Source organism: Lytechinus pictus, chromosome 13 (genome assembly GCF_037042905.1).
Source record: "Lytechinus pictus isolate F3 Inbred chromosome 13, Lp3.0, whole genome shotgun sequence".
Lineage (NCBI taxonomy): Eukaryota > Metazoa > Echinodermata > Echinoidea > Temnopleuroida > Toxopneustidae > Lytechinus > Lytechinus pictus.
In genome coordinates this window covers 20,780,534-20,802,242 of record NC_087257.1, presented here as the reverse complement: position 1 = coordinate 20,802,242, position 21,709 = coordinate 20,780,534, and the positions used below count along the sequence as shown (strand labels likewise).

Sequence of the window (21,709 nt, the reverse complement as noted above, 5' to 3'; positions counted from 1 at the left end):
AAGATGGGGGGGGTGTCTGTAAACTAACAAAATAAAAGACGGTTTGACGGTTTAGATTATGATAAACATCATGATATTGAAAATGGATAGACAAGTAACAAGTTGTAAGATATAATTTTATCAAAATTACGATGTTTAAAATACCATAGGGTTAACCCGACTGGCCTAATTTTGGTTATGACATGGCCATATGCAGAATTTTTGTTTCCAGGGGCGGGGGCGAGGGGCAAGACGCATACAAATTTTCAAAGAAACTTGAAAACGAAAGAGCGAAGCAACCGAACTTGGTGCATTGGTGCGATTTGGCACTTTCTGAAGTGAAATTGAAGGATTTCATGTACATTTTTGGTTAAATTTAGAATAATTTTTAGTAAAATAATTCAGGGGAGAGGGGTTATTTCCCCTATCGCCCACCCCCTCCCCGCAGCCTACTGCCATGCTTTATTTTATGAATACGATTTCCCTTCGTTTTAACGGAAGAACATGTATGTGCTCCATCACGAATGTTTTTTCCTGATTGAAAGTGAAAATTGACTTTGGCATGTGTAACCTATACACACAGGACGTGACCCGTCTAGTCACATTCAATCAAAGCTCGTTTCTTTTCCACCTTCTCCTTCTTCATCAATATTCTTCTTTTAACATTGATTATTAACGTCTCGGTTCAACAATGCCTAAATTGTCATAATTATTGGGATTCCGTTTGAAAAAAATCTTTGGTCTTCGTTTAGCCATGAGCCTAATTCGATGGTTAATTTTTCTCCCTATCTTTCATCTTCCCCTCTCCATGCCTTCCCCCTCTCTCTCTCTGTGTTTCTCCCTCATCTCTACCCCTTCTCATCGCCCCTCTTCATCCCATCCACACCCACAGCTTTCTTCTTTACACATGAGCTTTAAGCGCAACATTGCCAATGTTCGTTGCCAGAATAATCATGATAAATTAAATGTCGGCTCTATTCTTAGTGCCCCAATAAGCGGTCTGAGAAACGTAATCATTTTCTAATTCAAACTGTAAAGTAGGATGTATGCTCTGTCGAAAATCCTACAATTACGTACGTGTCGTAATTAGGAATGAGGCTAAGTATTGAAAGTTCTGGATATCTTATGCTTTTTAATTTAATTTTCTTTTTAAAAAAATCTGAATATGATATTTACTTGACCGATATTACGAGCTTTTAAAAATTTAGATAATATTATGTTTATGTTCTATTTTATCTTTGTAAATGGGGGGGGGGGGGGGGCTTCGTTGTAAAGCAGTTTTATAACTGAACCGAACTACCCTGCTCCTTATTTTATCATTTGTTGTAAATAAAACATGAATAAATAATAAATGATAAATAAATGAAACAAATGGAAGGAGGCGAATATCAACATTGCGCTACGATTCACCAGCGCTGAAGTAGCGCTCGTGATATTTAAGAGTGGGGGTCTTACGGCTCTACTCGCATGGCCATGATGGTGGGAATTTATTCAATCTATGAGAGTTCCACTATAGTAGGCATGTGATGAAAAATCGATCGAAATCTATCAATTCGATTTTTAAAGGGGTAGGTAAATATTGCTCATGGTCTTAAAGCACATAGGCCTACCAGTTTGAGGAGAGGAAGGGGGGGGGGGGGTCGTTTAATAAGAGAGACAAGAGAGAGGGACGAAAAAAAGGACTGAAAGTGATGAGAAGACTGAATAAGGAGAAAGAGAGGAAGGGATTGAGTAAGTGAGCGAGAGAAAAGGTGAAAGATAAATAAGGAAAGATAATGGAAGAGAGAGGGATAGATAGAGAGAGGAGGAGAAATAAATGGAGAAGAAAGAGGGAGAAAGATCATGAAAGCAAGAAAGAGAGAGAGATATATATAAGGTGGTTTCAGACCGCCTCGAAGTTCGCCAGTTCCAGGTATTCTCTGATCGGGAAATTTACCCCGATCAGAAAATACCAGGTATTTTGGCGGTCTGAAAGCAAACTACGCGTAATATCCCCGAAAGAAAATACCCGATAAATAGTAGGTACTTGGCGAAATTACGAGAACTTTCGCGGGGATTTTTCCAAGGTCGTGGGTATTTTGGCGGTCTGAAAGCAAATTACGGGAACTTTTAGCCCAGCGTGTCGTTGGGTGCGGCGCCGTGCATGGGTTGCTGCTGGGCTAGTGATTTTGAATTTCGCGCCTTGCTGCTTATCAGACCATACTGCGCATGCTCGTAACTTCAGGAACTTATCCCGAAGGGTATGTTTCAGGGCGGTGTGAATGCAGGAATAATTAATGGGTATTTTTCAGCCTAAAAAAGTTCTCGTAATTTAACGGGGATTCTTGTGATCGAGGCGGTTTGAAACCACCTATAGATGTATATAATGGGGTAGAAGAGAAGAGAAGTAAGAGAGAGAGAATAAATATAATGCACAATGTAAACAAAACCTGAACAAATATATTACAACGCCACGATGGCATAGATAGACTGATAAATAAATCCGTGCCTTGCTAATATTGGAAAGTAAATACGATTTGTAGTTCAAACTACAGCAGGAGGTTTGCAGTGTATTGATCTTGAACCAGATGGTATGGGATTGAAAAAATACACATCGCGGCTACCATTATGATGCCCAAGTCACACCAACGAAACCGTCTGCAGACCGATCAAAGCTAATACGTTATTTTGAATGGTGTACCAGCCAGTTTGGACATAGACTCGATCATCATGTGACTGAGCATAACTGCGATCTATACATTACACTCTTTATCAAGAGGTGACGGCTCATTGATCTAAGGAAGATGTAAAAGTAGTAGCCCTACAAAGCTTAATGAGTGAAAGTGTTTAATATTAGATTTATAAGAGTAAATTTTAGAGTGACTGAATTGGAAAAGTGTATTTCCACTCAGGGGCTGATTGACTATTGTTTGTTGGGGGTGGGGTGGGGCAAGGGCTCTTTCAAATCTTGATCTGTCCCTCGGATACAATATTCACCACGACATTAGACAATTTGACCAGTCGTTTTTTTGAATAAGAATAATGTATCCACCCATGTCCTTAATATGGAAGGCATAGATATATCAAAGTTATCCTGGATGTTACTCCTTAAGGTACTCCGAAGTCCGCAATGAGCAACAGTATGTATATTCAATATTTTAAAGCGACTCTTTAGATATACTTCCTAAAAGAATATTTTCACATTTTATTTTAGAGAGGCATGGAATACGAAATAGGTACAGTACGCTATGAGGGGGCTGGTGTGTTTAATTAGGTAGGAAGACATGGTATTGCACGGAGAAGAGTGGAATGGATACGATACTATATACAATCTTTTAGGGGTAAAAACAATATCATTATGGTGATAATCAATACCACATCACCGGTCGGTCGACACGTGTTTCGTTCGTTACTCTTATTATTAACAAGCCTTCCCCATACATGATAAACAATAATGTGTAGTTTGCCCGTGTATGCCTATTCATTAAAATCTCGTCATGGCTAATTCAATTGATTTAATAACGCACGCTTATGGTAGGCTTTATGCATGGACGGACAGCCATGATCGTGTTGATATTGCAATTAAGACGTCCGAAGAGCTTCTTACCATTTTCTTTATCCCATTTGAATGTTTTACGAATTATTCATGAAACTCATTTTATGAATACTAAAATTTTTAATTTCTGATGACAGTCCCTTTTTATTCACTATTTGGTCTGAAAATGAAAAACGACTTTTAAATGTAACCAAAGAAAAAAAAATTACGGGGGAAATTGCTTAAATCATTACCAACAGTTTAGTTAGAATCTGTCCAGCTGATCATGCTGATGTTATTAAACTTGTTTCCATGGCTTTTGCCGTCTCTATGATCTTGTTCACTTCATCACACACTTTTGCACAAATGATGATAATAATTAAAAACGGGTTAGATGGAAATTCTGATGCCCTTCGTTGTTTTTACATTCTAAAAACAGAGAGTAAAAATTTACCCAATATTGGGTAGAAAGGGAACATGCATGTTTGCTGGGTAATTTTCCCCCAATATTGGACAAAATGCATGCTTGAAGGGTAAATTTCAACGCAACATTGCGTACAATTTACAAAATATTTGGTATCTTTTTACCCAACAAACATGCATGTTCCCATTTTACTCAATATTGGGTAAACATTTTTTAGAGTGTATAATCACGAAGACTGCATGCAAATCCATATCTGATGATACGCCATTCTTAAGCATGTCTTTCTTGTCTTTCTTTACGTTCTGCATCGCAGGTGTGCGCGGGAACCAGAAAACATGACGTCACTCTCTCACACCGACGGTCGTCTGCTGAAGGCTGATACGATATTAGAACGCCAAAGGTTCAATATATTTATCTTTTCATTTCTGCAACGTGTCGCCACTGGCTGGAGCAGCGGCATTTCCCTGGATTTAACTATGTCGCTGACGAGATTTGTGAGATTTGACCATACTCGCATATTATTCTAATGAAGGTTTTCAGATCATTCTGGTGCTCAAGTTATCTTTAAAAGGTGAGAATATCGTGACTGATTTGTAAAATTAATGTAGAATTTCTCTCAAAATTGATTTTTTTTTAATGACTAATAAAGTTGAATAATAAACAATGGTAAAAGTAGTAAATATATATATACTGGAATATACTCGAATGCATTCAGTTCGTTCGATTCGTCTTTTATGTTTTAATACAGGGAACATTATGGATGTGACTTGTCTCAGATTTGTTTTCGTAAAACGTTTCATACTTTCTCTAATTGGAAACACAGTAACAATTTCACGCTAAACTTGACATTTAAGGTTGTACGTTGGCGTGTAACCGAATTATTCCGTTGAAATAATCTTGATCCAAGTTTCAAAATATATTATGCCTCCTCCACATGTATTTTGTTAAGAAATAAAGGATATGAAAATAATAATTTCTTCATGAATAAATATATTATAGTTTGATGGCTCAGAATGGGATATCGGAAATATTCCACGAGCTTGGCTATAATGCATAAATTGTAGATGAGTACAATATTGCCCCTAACTAGTAGAATATGGTATCACATAGATAAATATAGATCCAATATAATAATTATTAATATCTTTAATGATCATTATTCGTTCGACCGTGTAAAGATGTCGGGGCATCGTGCAATATATACGCTTTGATATTGCACAGGAAAAAAGAGTGCAGACCAAACATACAATTTTTGTGATGCACCGCGCAAACGCCCTATATATTGGATTTCAGATTGAAAATTGATTAATCATTATCTATTTGTGCTAATTAGGAGCAGATGTTTTATTTCATACTCTGTTAATATCCGGATCGGTGTTTCTCATTAACTCAAAGGCGGCCAATTTTTTGTTTCTGAGCGGAAGGTGATATTTTCACTTTAAAAAAAATAAAACGAATGCTGTGTTGCACCATCATAATGGTTTAAAAACTATTAAATTTAGGGAGAAATCTTATGTTTAGAGCATAATGATATGTTAAATGAATAATATTAATTCAATAGATCACTTTCTTCATGATATTGAACAAGAACAGATGTTTATAAATAATTTTGATAATATAACGGTCACCTCCTGAAGATGGTCTAAATTTATTAACTTCAAAATGAAAAATATGACTCTACTCGGAGTTTTCTTTCTGTAATTTTGCTTATCTAGAGTCAAGATTAAAGATTATTCTATTTGCCAATGTATGCATAAAAATAAATTTGGTTTCTAATGACCTTTAACTACATTTACACAAAAATGAAAAATGCAATATCATTATAGAAAACTGTACGTGAACAAACATAAATAAATTATTGATAACTTTCTGCAGTAACTTTTATGCCCCTGGCTATGATAAGATGTCTGCATAGTGCTATAACACTATTCATCGTAGTACACCCACACACACACATATTATATATGTATATAAATATATATATATATATATATATATATATATATATATATATATATGCGGAAGATAATAATAAATTTTCGAAAACAATAAACGTATAAAAAATAAGGGTATATGTACAAGACAAAGGTGAAAGTAAGTTGGTGGGAAGTAGAGGAAAAAGAGGAAGAGAAGAAGAAGAATGGAAAAAAGAAGAAGGAGAGGAGGAAAAGGAAGAGGAGGAAGAAGAAGGAAGAAAAGAAGAAGACATCATCGTGTTACATTTGAGTTCTTTTTAATCTTCACCTATACGTCTATATGAAGCAATGTGCAGAAGGTCAACTGCTTGATTTGTTAAAATCGAATTGAATTAATTGCCCTTGCATTTTTCCCTTTTGTAATTTGAATTTCTCGGGAGATAGTAATGAAGAAGCATCGTAATTGCTTCTTATTAATAAACGAGCGGACCAAGCCTAATCGTTATGATGAAGTTTGTGGGATTTAATTACACAGGATTCACTGCAATGATAACAAAAGAGTAATAATGCAGAGAGACTGTGATTATTGAAGTATTATGAAAGATTGGAAAAGGAAATGAGAAAAATCCGAAAAAACCTTGACCATCTACAAGTGTTAACTTATTACCTCGATGTAATAATCAAAAGGTTCGTGTGAAAAAAAAAGTATATTGAAAATATTAAACAAGGACTCGGTCTCTATGTTATATATTCATGGAAGAAGAATTTTACTTCATTTCCTAATTGATCGATTGATTAATTGATCCAAAATTGATTTCATTTCAAATTTCAAAGTAAGGGAAACTGCCTGGCAGCATTATGAAATGTAAATGGAACCTGCTAGAAGACATAAATTCTTTATGTAGGTTCCCTTGAATGAATAAATAATTGACATTTTGAAATGTCTCTAATATTATAAACATGATTCCAACATATCATATCTTGGTCTAAAATACACAGGTGAAACCGTGTTGTCGATTGGTGTAAAAACGGGTGTAAAACATGTAAAAAGAAGAAGGCACCAGTCATTTGACTCTGGTGTTAAATTTTTGGCGTTAGTACAACACATATGGGTGTTATTATAACACCTTTGGTTGTTGGTGTTACAGGTATATGTGATCTGTATAGTTGTTTAAATTGAATATTTCAGGTTGTGGTCCTCTTTTCAACCAACTGACACCAATTTCAACACCTCATTTTTACAGTGAATGAAATATAAATGTATTTTCGTTGATTAATGTCTTATAGTAAACATATAAATCTCTTTTCGTTGATTTATGTCTTATTTGTAAACATTTATTTGTGCATTTTATGAGTGTGTGTGTTTTTTTATTGTGAATTAATTTGTGTAATTTTCAATCATAAAAATCATCACACCCAGCTTTTAAAATGCTGCCATTTTTTCAAAACCCCAACCTTATTATACCATCTCCCTTCCCGTTAGCAAACACAAGGCCATATTTTCCGCTTCATTCCATTTCCCTTCGATAGGATTGTGATGAATTACATATTCATTAAATAAACACCGTCTAGAAGCGCCCTTCCTATAATAGTTCACTTGTGAGTGGTTAACTGATATTGACGGAATCGCTATTTAACCTACAACAGCTGTAAAATGGCTGCACGAGATCGAAGGTATTTTACTAAAAGAAAGAAAGAAAAAAATACCACGTTCATCCATTAAGTGCTGAGCTGTAAATAATTTTCAATATCCATCAAGAGAATATTGATTTTTTCCATAAAGAGTTCTATGATTAGAACGATTTAAAAGAAATTAAACTAAACCAGGCAAAAGGAAGCGGAGGGTGGTGGAGCATTTTTTGCTGCTGCACCTAACAGTTCACCTTCATTTCGTCATTTTAAAGAAATAAAATCTTATCTTAAAATCATTACGTCTCATAATTTTCCGTGACTACATCTATATCGAAATAGCGCAATATGAATTTATAATTGTTATCATTACTGTAATTATTATTATTATTATCTTTATTATGTTACACTATTATCATCATTATTGTTATCATTATCATCGTGAATAGTATCATCATTACTATTAGTATCATTATCATCATCATCATCATCATCAGTATCATCATCACCATCATCATCATCATCATCATTCTGTATCTTTGGAGGTAGTCAATTGTATGTTAACGGAGTGGGTAATATTTTGCCAACAGTTTTTAGGTAACATTTTTGGAATCTTTTATATGTTCTTAATGAGAAATGATCGTGATTGTGTTCGGTGCACATGTTACTACGCCTTAAGCACTCTACAGAGTCGATTTGGTAAGATATAAGTACAATTCATTATCATCATTATTATTACAAATTTCCCCATTATACGCAAGTATAACGTCAAGTATAGGGATGTAGATACACCATTGAATTGGCAGTTGAATAGGCCATCGAGGGAACTATTCTCAAGTGTATACCTATATTGAGTTTATTCTCGATATTGCCATAAACACGCTATATAAGGAAAGTCACACCGATGAGTCCGACCAAAGATTATTATGTTTTTCCCAATGAGATACCATTGATCGATTTGGAGTCTATTTCGTGTGTGTGACTGGACATTACGCAGCATGTGCGTGGGTGCCTGCTTATAGGCTACGTGTATGAATAAGGCCTCTGAATATTTTTTGAAAGAAAATACATTATTAAATTGGCTGACAAATAACTTACCTCGGGGAAAATCTTCTGAAAGCACCTTCTTATTATTACGTAACAAAGGGATTTTACCCAGCATGAACTGGCCAATCTGGCCATGTGTGCGTTGGCGTATAGTCCTGATTTTTTTTATTTATTATTGAAGTGATATTGAAGAAATGAAAAACAAACCTTGTAGGAAAGATAAATCGAAGTCAAGATGTTTTGGATACTATCGAGCCTTTTGGAAGTACAAAGTAGAGTAGGCCTATATGATCCCAGAAAATGGATACAATTAGCACAGCGTGAGACATTCAGGAGCATTTCACGAAGCACATCAGCGATTCTCACTGCCGAATGTATACCGAGATCCTTGCTTTTGATTGGCTAAGATTATATTTGCTTCGTGAAATAATCCCAATGAGACGAATCAATGGAGCCTCCAAAGTAAGGCCACAAACTGTCACACCAGAGGAAACGGTCTCCAGACCTACCGAATCTATTACGTTATTTCCAATGGCATACTGTCGATCAGTTTGGAATCGGTTGTGTTGATGTGACTGTGTCTAGCGTAAAGAGGCGCCATCGTATGAAGAGCCAGACACCATGTGCAAACAACATACAGTTTTGTCTGATGTCCCATGGATAAGTGAATTCGCATTTGAGCGCAGAACAAAGACATAATTGAAATCATGAATTTCATGTGAAATGTTCCCATGTTTGTTACTGCTGATTTACAATTTATTTTGCATTACAATAGTATCCATTTCAAAACTGTGAAATGGATAGCCACTAGGAAATTGACGGTAACAACATACCATCTCTATATTTTATCATGTTAATTGGCCGTTTCATTTATTTTTTTGTATTTAATCATTTATTCTTCCATGTACATAATTTACATACTGTATTTTGATTCATTGTTTTTGTACTATAATTATTCATGTTATTATTGATTTTGTATATTTTACATGAAAACTGGATAAAATGTCAAAACGGAAGAAAACTAAATGTTTAATTGAACATCAATCTAATACATATATGTGTTGTGTATGTGTGTGTGTGCGTGTGTATATATGTATGTATATCTGTTTGTCATATTGCATGTGATCGTTCCACTGATCTACTATACTACTACTACTGCGAGCTTTACCATTACTTACTTGTACCTCTATTCTATTTGCTAATGGACACAACTACAAATCCACCCAAGCATACAATTCTTAACATATACTTTCAACCTTAACATTTTGTCCAAAGAACTCACAAACAAAAACATGGAAAGGTAGGCAGACACATTAAACACATTGACGTAATTTTTTTTGTAGTACTCATGGTACATACATCACACTCATTTTAGTTATTCAATGGTAACTAATGTTAACCCTGTTAACGTTATTCTTATTCGTTTAATTGCATGGAGTTTGTAAAATGTTTCACTTTTATGCAGTAAAAATATTTTCCATAGCATTCTTCAGTTATCTTTCCCCTGTGTAATGCCTATTGCCTACACAATGCGTGGTCTGTAAGGCAAATCTTTATTGATGCACATGTATTTGTGCCATTTGAGGATCAGGAGGTTAAAACACTTTACAATTTTTTCCTCATTAAGTCCAGTCATTGAACAAATTAAACTATTTCATAGTGGAGAGATTTAGCAACGGTCGTGTGAACACTTAATAAACGTTTGAAGGGTGATGAAGTCAACGCTCGCGGGACAGATTGAAAGTCATCAAACTGACATTAGTGTCATCAACACCTAAATAAAAAAACCAGGCTTTTACTAAATGTTTAATCACGCCTCCTTCTATATAACATAATTCCCTCGGATATTTTACACAATAATGACACGTGTATTATATCAGCTCATAGTGAACTGAATTGTAATTTTACGTTACTATACATTTATAGGAAAGTTTGTCTCACGCTGTTGCTACGTGTATCAATTTGACCTATAACGATATCCATTATTCACTATGTTCATAGCGATAACCATTTCTGGTTGCACAATAGTAACAACAGTCATAGGATCTCGGTATAGTATGGTAATCCCGAGGTACATGTTTAATCTATGAGAAAAAAAATATTGTCCTTGACCTTGATAGAGACTAGCATTGTAATTGATTGTGATAATTCACGATCACACTTTCGTTTAGGGCGTCAAAACGAGTGCATCGATTATTAGCAAGCCTAACACGCATGCCGCTTCTAAATGAATTAATCTGTGGTCTCTATAATTTTGTATAGGCAGTGGCTTGGTTTTCATCTGCCATAATGACTTTCTCTCTTTCTCTCTTTCCCCCTTATCCTTTCTATCTCTCCTATCGCACCCCTTCTCCCTTTATTAGTTATCTCTTCTCTTTTTCTCTCCATTTGCACTTTCTGTCTACCTCAAACTCTTTTTATTCTTATAGCCGCCTGTATCTGACATGTTATGCTTCACCTCTTTTCCCTTGCACACACACATACACACTCCTTCCACACCTCCTGTTTTTCCCACACGTTACACATACACTCAAGTTGGCTACACGACACCCACCATCTTATTTACGTAAGTTCACACCTACTAATCACCCCCCCCCTCTCTCGCACATACACATAATACACACAAATGCACCCCCAAAACTCACCCACACGCTTCCGCCCTCCTACAAACCCACATATCATATCTCTCCAACACATAATACACATAGTCTCACATTGACTCCACGGCATCCACCATCGTATTAACATCAGTTCACAAAGACAAATCACCCACACGCACACACCCACACCTCCCCTTCCCCTCATTCACCCTAACACTCCTGCACATCCGATGAGAAACACCAACACGAGGATGCACACACCCGACTACCCACATGCACATCCCATCTCTGTCTGTCTCTCGCACACACACACACACACACACACACACACACACACCCTCATTCGCTCTCACCTCACACTTACACACATATTAATGAAAATACCCTCAAAAAGGATACCCACATCTGGACGCTTGCATGTGCGCACACGCACACACCCCATGTGAAAACGCACTTATACACACGTACATCCCAACATCATCCCTCTTTATCTCACGCGCGCACACACACACACACCCTTATACCAGTACTTCTTAGAGCTTTACATCTCATTTATTTAAATACTTTGTGTTTGTAGGCATACATATGCTGCTTTCCTTTTTCATTACAGTTCTTTGTCCTATAAGCTGATTGCCCTAATTATACTGGATGATACCACATCAGAAAAAGGTTTGAAAAGACTATCATATTCTGATATGAGAGAATATCGAAACAAAAATGTGTTAGAGTATTCCGGTTCGCTTCATGTCCAGCAAGAAAATTACGCAAATAAGCTATTTCATTTGATTATCAATTTTCTTTTTTTTCTTTCGCAGTGATAGTAACCACTACCACCATGTCGCTGAGACTCAAAGGAATAAAGGGCTCATCCAGTCGGGTCTTCCTTGCCATTCTCTACACATCCATCCTCTGGTTTGCTCTCGATGTGCTGTTCCTTGTCATGTATTCCTCACTGTCCGAGGACAACGATCGTTCAACACATAAACTTCCCACAAACGACGGACACCAGCGAAACGCGCGGGGTGGGGAACCACTGTACGCGCTCTCAGGAGAAGCTGCGTTGGACAGTCAGCTTCGGAAGGACATCGTGCGCCATGCTATGAAAACCCCATCCGACGCGGAGAGAATGTTAGGTGCGCATGGGGAACAGGGGCAGCGGAAACAAAGCAGATTCTCGTGGGGGAAAGACTTGAAAAATAAACCCTTACATTCCAATACATCAAAAGAACATTTGCAGCTGAGTAAAGACGATAAGGTTGGCGACTCCCTTGAAAAGAAACTCCTAGAAGTCAGAGGAGAGATGCTAAAGGAGATCGAATCCCTTAAGAAAGAGCTGGACCAAGCTCGAAAACACGAAAAGGGGAGCAGCGAAAAGGTCCAGGACGAGAGATCATCCAAAAATAACTTGAAACCCAATGACATCCGTCCAAACTCACACCAAAGTACCAGTATTGATAATAAACGTAATGCCCAGAAGGACACGGACAAATCTAGAGAAGAACAAAATAATGTTGTAACGCAAAACAAATTGGTAAGTGTAATCAGGTTTCTTATAGTAATAGCAGTTTCCAATTCTTTGCATAATTCATGATTGTAAAGAAATACGCCATTATAATTGCACTATATTTTCCCTTGGAATATCTTTAGATATAAGAGCGCCCCAACATCGATATAAATAGTGGTTGAGAGTTTGAGTGCCTTGAAAGTATGCACATTAAAAGGGTCTATAAACTTCTTATTGTGAAGTAGATTTGCCGTGAAGTAGATTAGGTCGTAATAGCTAATATTATTAAGGCGACCGCACACCTTACGATTGGTCTGCGACTCGATTTCAGAATAAATGTAGTAGAATTTGATACTAATATTGAGACTTGGAATATCTTACTGTGTCATGTTCTAAATCATCGTACAAATAACTTTGTTCAAAATATGTGACTATGCTATCATCCTTCTTAGAATAAAAGCGAATTTAATATATAGTCGTAATGACGTCATAGCAGTCGTACGATTGGCTACGATTTGAAACTAATTCGGCCTTTCCTCCAAAATAAAGGCTTGCAATCTTTTAAAATGGTTATATTAGTATTCTTTCAATTAATTTTAAACTAAAAAAAATTATATGTTCCATTCACATTTTCAGAAAATGAGCAAAATGCGATTTGTTCCAAAATCGGATCGCGAACAGTCGTAAGGTGTGCGGTGGCCTTAAGCCCCTTTCACAATTGACGTACGACCATTTGCGACCTTTTGGTCGTGCGACAGGCTGCAACAGGCATCAATCGCTAGTCATCTCATAAGATCGCACAGAGGCTTTCACAGTTGCAACAGCTGTCGTACAACAAAACAACCAGTAAACCCCGATGCACGAGTAAGTCGCATATACTCTTATTGTGCTCGTGCGATCACATGCAAGTGTTGCACGAGGGATTGCGAGTGGAACGGTCGCATACATGCGAATGAAACGGTAGTGCAATGTTGTAAGCCGTTGCGATCGGTCTTGCAACAGTCTTATGGCCCATATTATTATCGCAACCAGTCGCAAGACAGGTCTCTGTACATGTAGGTCGCTTGCACATGTGCAAGTGTTGCACGACCTCCAGTCAAGTAAATGCGACTACTTAGTTGTGCCACCTCTCGCACCAAGTCGTACAACGTTGAAAGACACTCGCACGATGATCGCCCGACCGATGGTACGACCCCGGGTACGGTCTGATGCGAGTGAATCGATCGTATTTGATCGCGTTCGGATTTTGAACATGTTCAAAGTTCAGATGTGACCAGTCACGACCACCAAGAGTTCGTGCGACCGTCTACAACGACTGCGAGTGCTCGCAAGACACCAAGAGATCGATCGTGCAACAACAAGAAAAAACTGTTGCAGGCAGTCGTAAACTGGTCGGACGTCAATTGTGAAAGGGGCTGAACGGTCGCATACATGCGAATGCAACGGTAGTGGAATGTAGTAAGCCGTAATTTCGATCGGTCTTGCAACAGTCTCATATTATCGCACCCAGTCGCAAGACTGGTCTCTGTAGGTCTCCAGCACATGTGCAAGTGTTGTACGACCTCCAGTCGACTAAATGCGACTATACTTAGTTGTGCCACCTCTCGCACCAAGTCGTACAACGTTGAACAACACTCACACGATGATCGCCCGACCGATGGTACGACCTGTTGCGAGTGAATCAATCGTATTTGATCGCGTTTGGATTTTGAACATGTTCAAAGTTCAGATGCGACCAGTCACGATCACCTCCGACCACCTCGAGTTTGTGCGATCGTCTACAACGACTGCGAGTGCTCGCAAGACACCATGGGATCGATCGTGCAACAACAAGAAAAAACTGTTGCAGGTGGTCGTAAACAGGTCGTACGTCAATTGTGAAAGGGGCTTTAATTAGAGTCTCGATAAGATCAAGCTGGTGGTATATTTCACCGTTATTTATTGAATGTGGTCATCTCACTCAGATCCATAGTAGCAAAATATGCAATCATCATGGTAAAATCACACGTAGACGCATAAAGACACAACCGAGACTATATATCATATTATTAATCATATAATTCTTCATCTCTGATTGATATGTTGAAAATCATTCAATGTAATTATTCCAGTCATAGATATTGCTAGGAACATTTCCATTGTAACTATATAGACAATTACATTCTTTTAAATTGGATGATTTCAAGTTCAGTGTTGATCTTCAGGTGTTGGTGTTAGGTTTACACGATTTATAACACCAAACATAAAATGAAGATGGTCACGAAAAGTCACTCACTAGTTGTTGAGATGTCAATAATGTGATCTGGATCAGTTTTACAAACTCAGAATAGATTTTAGAGCTAAGGGAATCAGTCCAAATGTCAAAACCAACACCAAGGCCAACACCGGACTTGAAATCACCCAATATATAACTAAACCTGAACAAAGTGGAAAAGAATGTCGAACACGCTAAACAGAGGATTAACAATCGATTTAAACACGTCTTATCTAATAAGAACACACGCACAATAATATATTTGTCGAATCCAACCATTGCTACAGTTGTAAATATTCATTCCTCAGTGAGATACACCCTTTAAGACACTTGAACTTTTTCGTGTAGTTTTCCAAACCATAGATAGTGTACAGAATAATGATGAACACTGAACACAAAAATGTATGACAGTACACAAATCTAGCATCAATATTTTGTAAGAATTTTGTTACTTTTTTTTCGTAATTGATATTATTACAGATGAACCGTGTAGTCTAATCGAACAATTTTGAAGGCCAAAATCGAATTGACCTTGTCTCTATATTTGAAAATCAAAATACTACATGAACTTCCAGTTAAACTCAAATTAGTTTCTTGTGATTTTTAAACAAATGAACTTATTCAACATTGTACAGTCACTTTCCTTTGACACGGGTAGACTATGAATGTAGGCCTATTCTGTAGGTCTACATTAATAAATCTGGTGTATTGAAACTGACACCAGTTGGTGTCAGACCGCATCCGGAGGTGTTAAAATTACCCCCTAGAGATTGTAATCTAACACCATAGAGTGTAAAAGTTACAACCAAAGGTGTCGTAGTATCGCCCATGGGTGTTGAACGAGAAGGCCGCACCATGAGGTGTTAAAATTACCCCCGAGATATTAAACATAACACCATAGAGTGTAAAAGTTACAACCAAAGGTGTTGTATTATCGCTCATGGGTGTTGAGCTAACATAACAAATTTAACGCTGTAGTAAAACATTTGTAAAATGTCTTTGTGTGGTCGTCTATGTGAATCTCCTACCTTGAAAAATCTAATACCCTGTACAATAATTAAATTCAAATCAACCGAAGCAACTTACTAACTTAAGATATTTTAGATTCAATCCAAACCTAAATTATGTAAATAACGTTCTTTCTTCACAGGTATGTAAACTGGTCAATACAACAGTATTTGCTGTTATATAGTGCCTCCTAACTTGTAAAAGCCGACACCCTGTGCAATAACGAAATTAATATGAAAAGAAGCAACAACACTTAAAATGACTTATATATTTAGCTTCAACTCAAAATTAATTTATGTTAATTACGTACTTTCTTTACAGGTATGTAACCCGGTCAACACCACAGTTTTTGCTGTTATAATTGTAGTGCCTGCTACCTTGATAAATCCAAGACCCTGTTCAATAATGAAACTCAAATCAACAGAAGCAACAACAACACTTAAAATGACTTACATTTTTAGATTCAACTCAAAACTAAATTTAAGTCAATATCGTTCTTTCTTGACAGGTATCGACTGCTAAACAGGGCAAGCACCTCGTCCGCAATATCGATGTCACCTCCAAACCGCGTGATCCCCATGGTCCCGGTGAAAATGGCGCCGGGGTCAAGACCAAACCGGAAGAGAAGGAGAAGGTCAAGATAGGTTGGGAGCATGCGTACTTCAACGAGTACGTCAGTGACATGATCTCTGTCGAGCGGTCACTCCCGGACGCCAGGCCAGATTTGTAAGTTCAAAGGTCAACCCTTTTCACAGTCTAGTCCAACTTCGAGAAATTAACCCTCGACAATTGTGTGATCCTTATCGATTACATGAATTTATGGAAACGAACATAAACTAACACAAAATCTTTTAAGTAATTTTTGTCCAAGATGATTCTGGTATATTGTATTGCCAAGTTCCGACTTTCCTGAAATATTTGTCGAGTTTTGAAATTAAACCTAATGGCATTAAACCTAATGGCACACCGATTTGAATACACGCAAAAGAGATAAGTAATGATAGATGCCTGTGAAGATTTTGGATACTTTAACCAAACCATTGTGGGGAAAAATCTTAGGGTCCGTTGTCAATCTGTTTGGTCACATTAAGCATGCATTAATGAAGTTGGGAGCTTTCCATGTCAAGTACGGTTAAACGAAAATCTTAAATGATGTACAGCCGTGCTTACCAATACGTAATCTGAAATATAAAGTGAATATGAAATATATATAATTCACCCAGGCGAATTAGATATATATTTATTATATATATATATATTTTATATAAACAGTAGATACACCTAAGTTTGCGTAAGTATAAAAGCGTGTGTTCTCAATAGCCTATGGACATGATGGATGATTACTGCAGTTTATACCGTGTCAGCTTACCTAAACACCGCAGGACTCGCGATCTTCCCGCATGAAGTAGGACAGACCTCTTCACTAAAAGTTGGCGATATTGTGGTCGACCAAAATCAGAGTAAGGCTAGTATTGTTTATTTTGATCAATACAACGTATTATAACGTTGTAGACGTGAACAGGTATCTAAGCCAAGTGATTTTGGCACTGTCTACGTCAGCGATCTCCAAAGAGTCAGAGGTGTGGAGCTTGAAACCGATGTCGAAGATGTGATAGAAGAGAGTGGTCTTTGGGAATCTTCTATAGGTGTTCGAAGGGAACATCGGATGCTGCGTGGTGAACTCAAGGCACTGGCTTCCTTTCCTGTAATTATGCATGTAGTCAGTCAGGGTTGGAATCTTTGACAGCAAGCCGAGGCTGCCGTAGATCCGCCATGACTGAGGTACGTCGTCGTCTTCTCTGACGTAGATCTCGATGACATACTTTGACGTCTCTGGGGCTGTCTCCACCTTCACCTGTGCTTGTGGCAAGGCCTGACTTGGAACAATTTGCGACAAATGTTGAGAGACGAGCTGCTTGAGGTCTGGTAGCTGGAAGAAGGCTGCTTCCTCATAGAGGAGACGATACTCTGCGAAACCCTTGGGTAGGGAGAGGGTGCCACGACGTAAATAATTCAGAATGTATCGGAACATCTGACCGTCTGCATCTATCATATAGTTTCCTGAAGTACAATTGAAAATGATGAGAACTTACTTGTATAATGAATATATTGAGGTTCATTGATATTCATAGAGATTTTGTTAAAGCCTTACCATGTTTATTAAGCTCTGTATTTTGGAATAAGACACACATGTGTTAAACTTGAAACCTGAATTTGTGAGAGGATCCCTGAACCTGCATGGGGAGGCGCAAGGATGATGTGGTAGGGGACAAGATTATACCAAAAGATGACGTCATACATTTATGATGGGTAGAGTTAAGCGGTCCAGAGTCCTCTTAATTTTATCTTCTTCGTTCATTTTTCCTTGCATTCTTCCTCGATTTCCCCACTCCCCCTTTTTTATTTATGTTTTTAATTCTTGGAAAAAACACCATTCATGCCATGAGGAGGCGATTGCCCCTCTGTCCCCCTGTAGTGCCACCCTCAGCTAAATTGTGACAGGCAAATAGATTTTTCTATGCGGAAAATATTTTCATGTTCGTGCATGTCGTGTTCGTAGGTGACTTTTTATTGAAAACGGGAAGTGTTGAATAGTAACAATATGAATTTTATTTTGATTTAAATTTGAATAAAAGTTTTCAGTGGTTAATTGCCACTGTGAGCATAACTTGAATGCGCGAAATCCCTTGAAAACCATTCAAAAGTATTTATCATATCAACTGTCTTAATGTACGAGTGCAGTTGCATTTTTTGGGAGGGGGGGGGGTAGGGGGCTGAGGAGGGGACAAGTGCTTGGTCCTTTCGTTATATTTTTAGTGTTTTTTTCCTTTTCGGGAAATATGTGCAGATGGAACGTTTCAGTACATAAAAAAAATGATTAAAAAAAAAAAAAAATTTAATTACTTGCTTCCTGTCGTATAAAAGGGTAGTATTATACTAATTTTATTACAAGCTTACCTTGCTTATCCTTGGGGGTCGGGACCGCCGCCGTAAATATCACCCCCAGCATCGAGTCGGGGTATCGAACCAGTGTACTGCGACTTGTCGTGTAAACCACACCACCGACGTTTAAGCCAACAAACTCCTCTATGGTTCTCGGCTCGGGCTTCGGCTGGACCTCGGGAGATTCCGAGCCCTGAGAAGTGTTCTCTACTGGTTCTTCTTCTTCTTTCTCTTCGTTTGTCACGTTTGTTCGATCTTGGATGGGTTCCTCTTTATCGACGGAGTCTTGTCCGTTGCGGTCGTCCTCTTGGTTTATTCCCTTTCCACCTTCATCTTTGTTTTCCTCTTCTTCCTGCTTCTCGTTTTCTTTCTCTTTCTCCTTCACGATCTCGTCCTCTTTCTCGTTCTCCACATCTTTCTCCCGCGTTTCCTCGATACTTTCGGGATCCTGTATCTTGCGAGATTTTTTTAAACGCCACTTTGTGTTATCATCACTCACAAGCTTGCCGTGTGTATTCCCCATGCCTGGCTTTGAAATAATATCGGAATGCAGATTGGATGAACGAGATTCCCTTTTCACGACGGTTCAAATGATTTTGCGTTTTCTTGAGCTAGCTTTCGCTTATTTATATCACTTAATTAGTAATTGTCCTTCTCTTTTCAGCGTAGACCTGAAGAAACCGAACTAGGATTGTCGAGTAGAAAACAAACTGTCATGAAGTAAAAATGTGCGAAACACAATCGTTTTGAGAAATTGGCACGAGCGGAAAAGAGCGATTTTGTAAACATTGCGAAATGTGTACAGGGTGACGCAGAAAACTGATTCTGACATTACGCAATACCTCACCGCTACAGTGAATTCATGATAGCGGTTACCCCCGAAATAGGCACTATCCTGCACCCGGATCCTGCATTAAAGGTCAAGTCCACTCCAGAAAAAGGTTGATTTTAATAAATGGAGAAAAATCTAACTAGCATAACACTGAAAATTTCATCGAAATCGGATGTAAAATAAGAAAGTTATGACACTTTAAAATTTTGCTTATTTTCACGAAACAGTGATATGCACAACTCAAATGAGACAGTCGATGATGTCCCTCACTCACTATTTCTTTTGTTTTTTATTGTTTGAATGATACAATATTTCATTTTTTATAGATTTGACAATAAGGACCAACTTGACTGAATCATATAGTATTAAACAATGTTCATTCCACATGTTCAGGGATGAATTAATCGTTGTTTCACTTGACAATGAGGAGAAAAATAGAACATTTCCTATTTCATATAATAAAATACAAAATAAATAGTGAGTGGATGACGTCATCAGTCTCCTCATTTGCATACCTACCAGGATGTGCATATAACTGCTTTGTGAAATTAAGCAAAACTTTAGAATGTCATAACTTTCTTATTTTACATCCGATTTTGATGACATTTTCAGTGTTATGCTTGTTGGATTTTTCTCTTTTTATTCAAATCAACTTTCTGTTGGGGTGGATTTGTCCTTTAAACAGATTTGATTCTAGAAATGTGTTTGTACTAGAAAAGCAGACTACACTCAGTAGGCCTATTAAAATACCATGCATAATACTTGTGACTAAGACAATGATGTAGGCTTCTTTTCTGCTAGACCTTGGATCAAAAGAAGGGGGGGGGGGAATCAACGGATGCGGGCCTAAAAAAGAGTTCATTTACTTTCTTTCAATCAATAATAATCATGTTGTGATTAGTTTTTGTTCAAAAATAGAAGGAAATATTTTCTTTGATAGATCATATCCGACGACGGATGAGTTTTATCAGATGGAGGGCCCCTAGTTTATAGCCTATATCATTTTCATGGGTAGTGTAATAAAGATAATTATGACTGCTAGCATGAATTTTACCTTTTTTTCATGTATATTTTTTAAATATCATTCTGCGAAAGCTATGTGGCATGAATTATTAATCGCTTTTATGCTACACGCTCACTCGCTATAAGCCAGTTCACAGTTCCTTTCTGTGCATGATCAAAATATTCTACGCATGATCAGAGGAAGGTCATTTGTACTAAAGTGACATGGTGGTTTAAAATCTAATGAGATAAGCACCAACTTTGATGTCTTGATTATTCATATATTCTTTTGAATTGCGGTTTTCATTTACATCCACAAAAAACAACAATGCATCCACGAACGACTGGTATTTCACAGTTTGCCAAGTACATTGTGCAACATGCTATGATATGCATTCAAAGTAGGAATGCAACAAATACCTTCATAAAGTGTTCATTGGTGTGCTATTCTAGTCATCTGGTCTATTCAATTTCTTCATCCTGATATGTAAGGCAAGCTTACGTAATATCTTGCTTTGAAATCTGCCTATCATAATGAAAGAAATGAAAGGTCATTTGACCAAAATTGTCCATGAAGTATCTACGAACTGGTCTATTAAACGCCACTACTTTTTTTTTTTTATAACACACCGTGTAAATGTCTGTGCGGAAGACCTAGCCTGGGAATTCCCCACACAGGGAATCCCCGGACATTGTCACAGTGCACTCGATAATCAGAATCATATAAATCGGGGCCCGGTTCCCCATGATAAGCAATTAATCGTACGCTTGATTTTCACAAATGATTGAACATAGTAGTCAAGCAATCAAAGTATCAAACGTAATGTCTAGGATGATTGTTAAGCTTTGTGTCACAGGCCCCACAATGATAGATAATGTACGATGACGTAAGAGCCTGTCAATATATAACGATAAGTCAGGACAATAATAAGGTTGACATTACAAAGTTCTCCTTAAAAAAATCTATAAATCTCTATTTTGAGGTGCGTTGTATTTGATAATTTGACATTGTTCGTAATGGATACAAAAATCAGGGGAAAATAAATTCGTATAGTCA

The 21,709-nt window shown here is 37.4% G+C and overlaps 2 protein-coding genes across 2 annotated transcripts in view; one reads left to right on the top strand and one right to left on the bottom strand.

The window, feature by feature from the left end:
• The first annotated feature begins 4,228 nt into the window (after positions 1-4,228).
• The window catches only part of LOC129275137 (polypeptide N-acetylgalactosaminyltransferase 13-like), a 30,996-nt gene continuing 13,515 nt past the window's right edge, over positions 4,229-21,709 (top strand). The window contains exons 1-3 of the mRNA XM_064108658.1: positions 4,229-4,488; positions 11,925-12,640; positions 16,384-16,601. Coding sequence (XP_063964728.1) covers positions 11,945-12,640; positions 16,384-16,601 — 914 coding nt within the window. The 5' untranslated portion in view covers positions 4,229-4,488; positions 11,925-11,944. The remainder of the gene's footprint in view (positions 4,489-11,924; positions 12,641-16,383; positions 16,602-21,709) is intronic.
• On the bottom strand, positions 17,286-19,428 carry LOC129275136 (BTB/POZ domain-containing protein kctd15-like). Its single transcript, XM_054911922.2, has 2 exons — positions 18,834-19,428; positions 17,286-17,936 (listed from the first exon to the last, which is right to left on the bottom strand). The coding sequence occupies exons 1-2, from the start codon at positions 19,339-19,341 to the stop codon at positions 17,374-17,376; spliced, it is 1,071 nt and encodes a 356-aa protein (XP_054767897.2). The 5' UTR covers positions 19,342-19,428; the 3' UTR covers positions 17,286-17,373.

What these genes read in the sequence shown, in the direction of transcription:
- LOC129275136 (XM_054911922.2), bottom strand. Translation starts at nt 19,341, where the DNA reads ATGGGGAATACACACGGCAAGCTTGTGAGTGATGATAACACAAAGTGG. An exon ending in GACCCCCAAGGATAAGCAAG is followed by an intron (nt 17,937 to 18,833) that starts GTAAGCTTGTAA and finishes ATTGTACTTCAG; the next exon opens with GAAACTATATGATAGATGCA.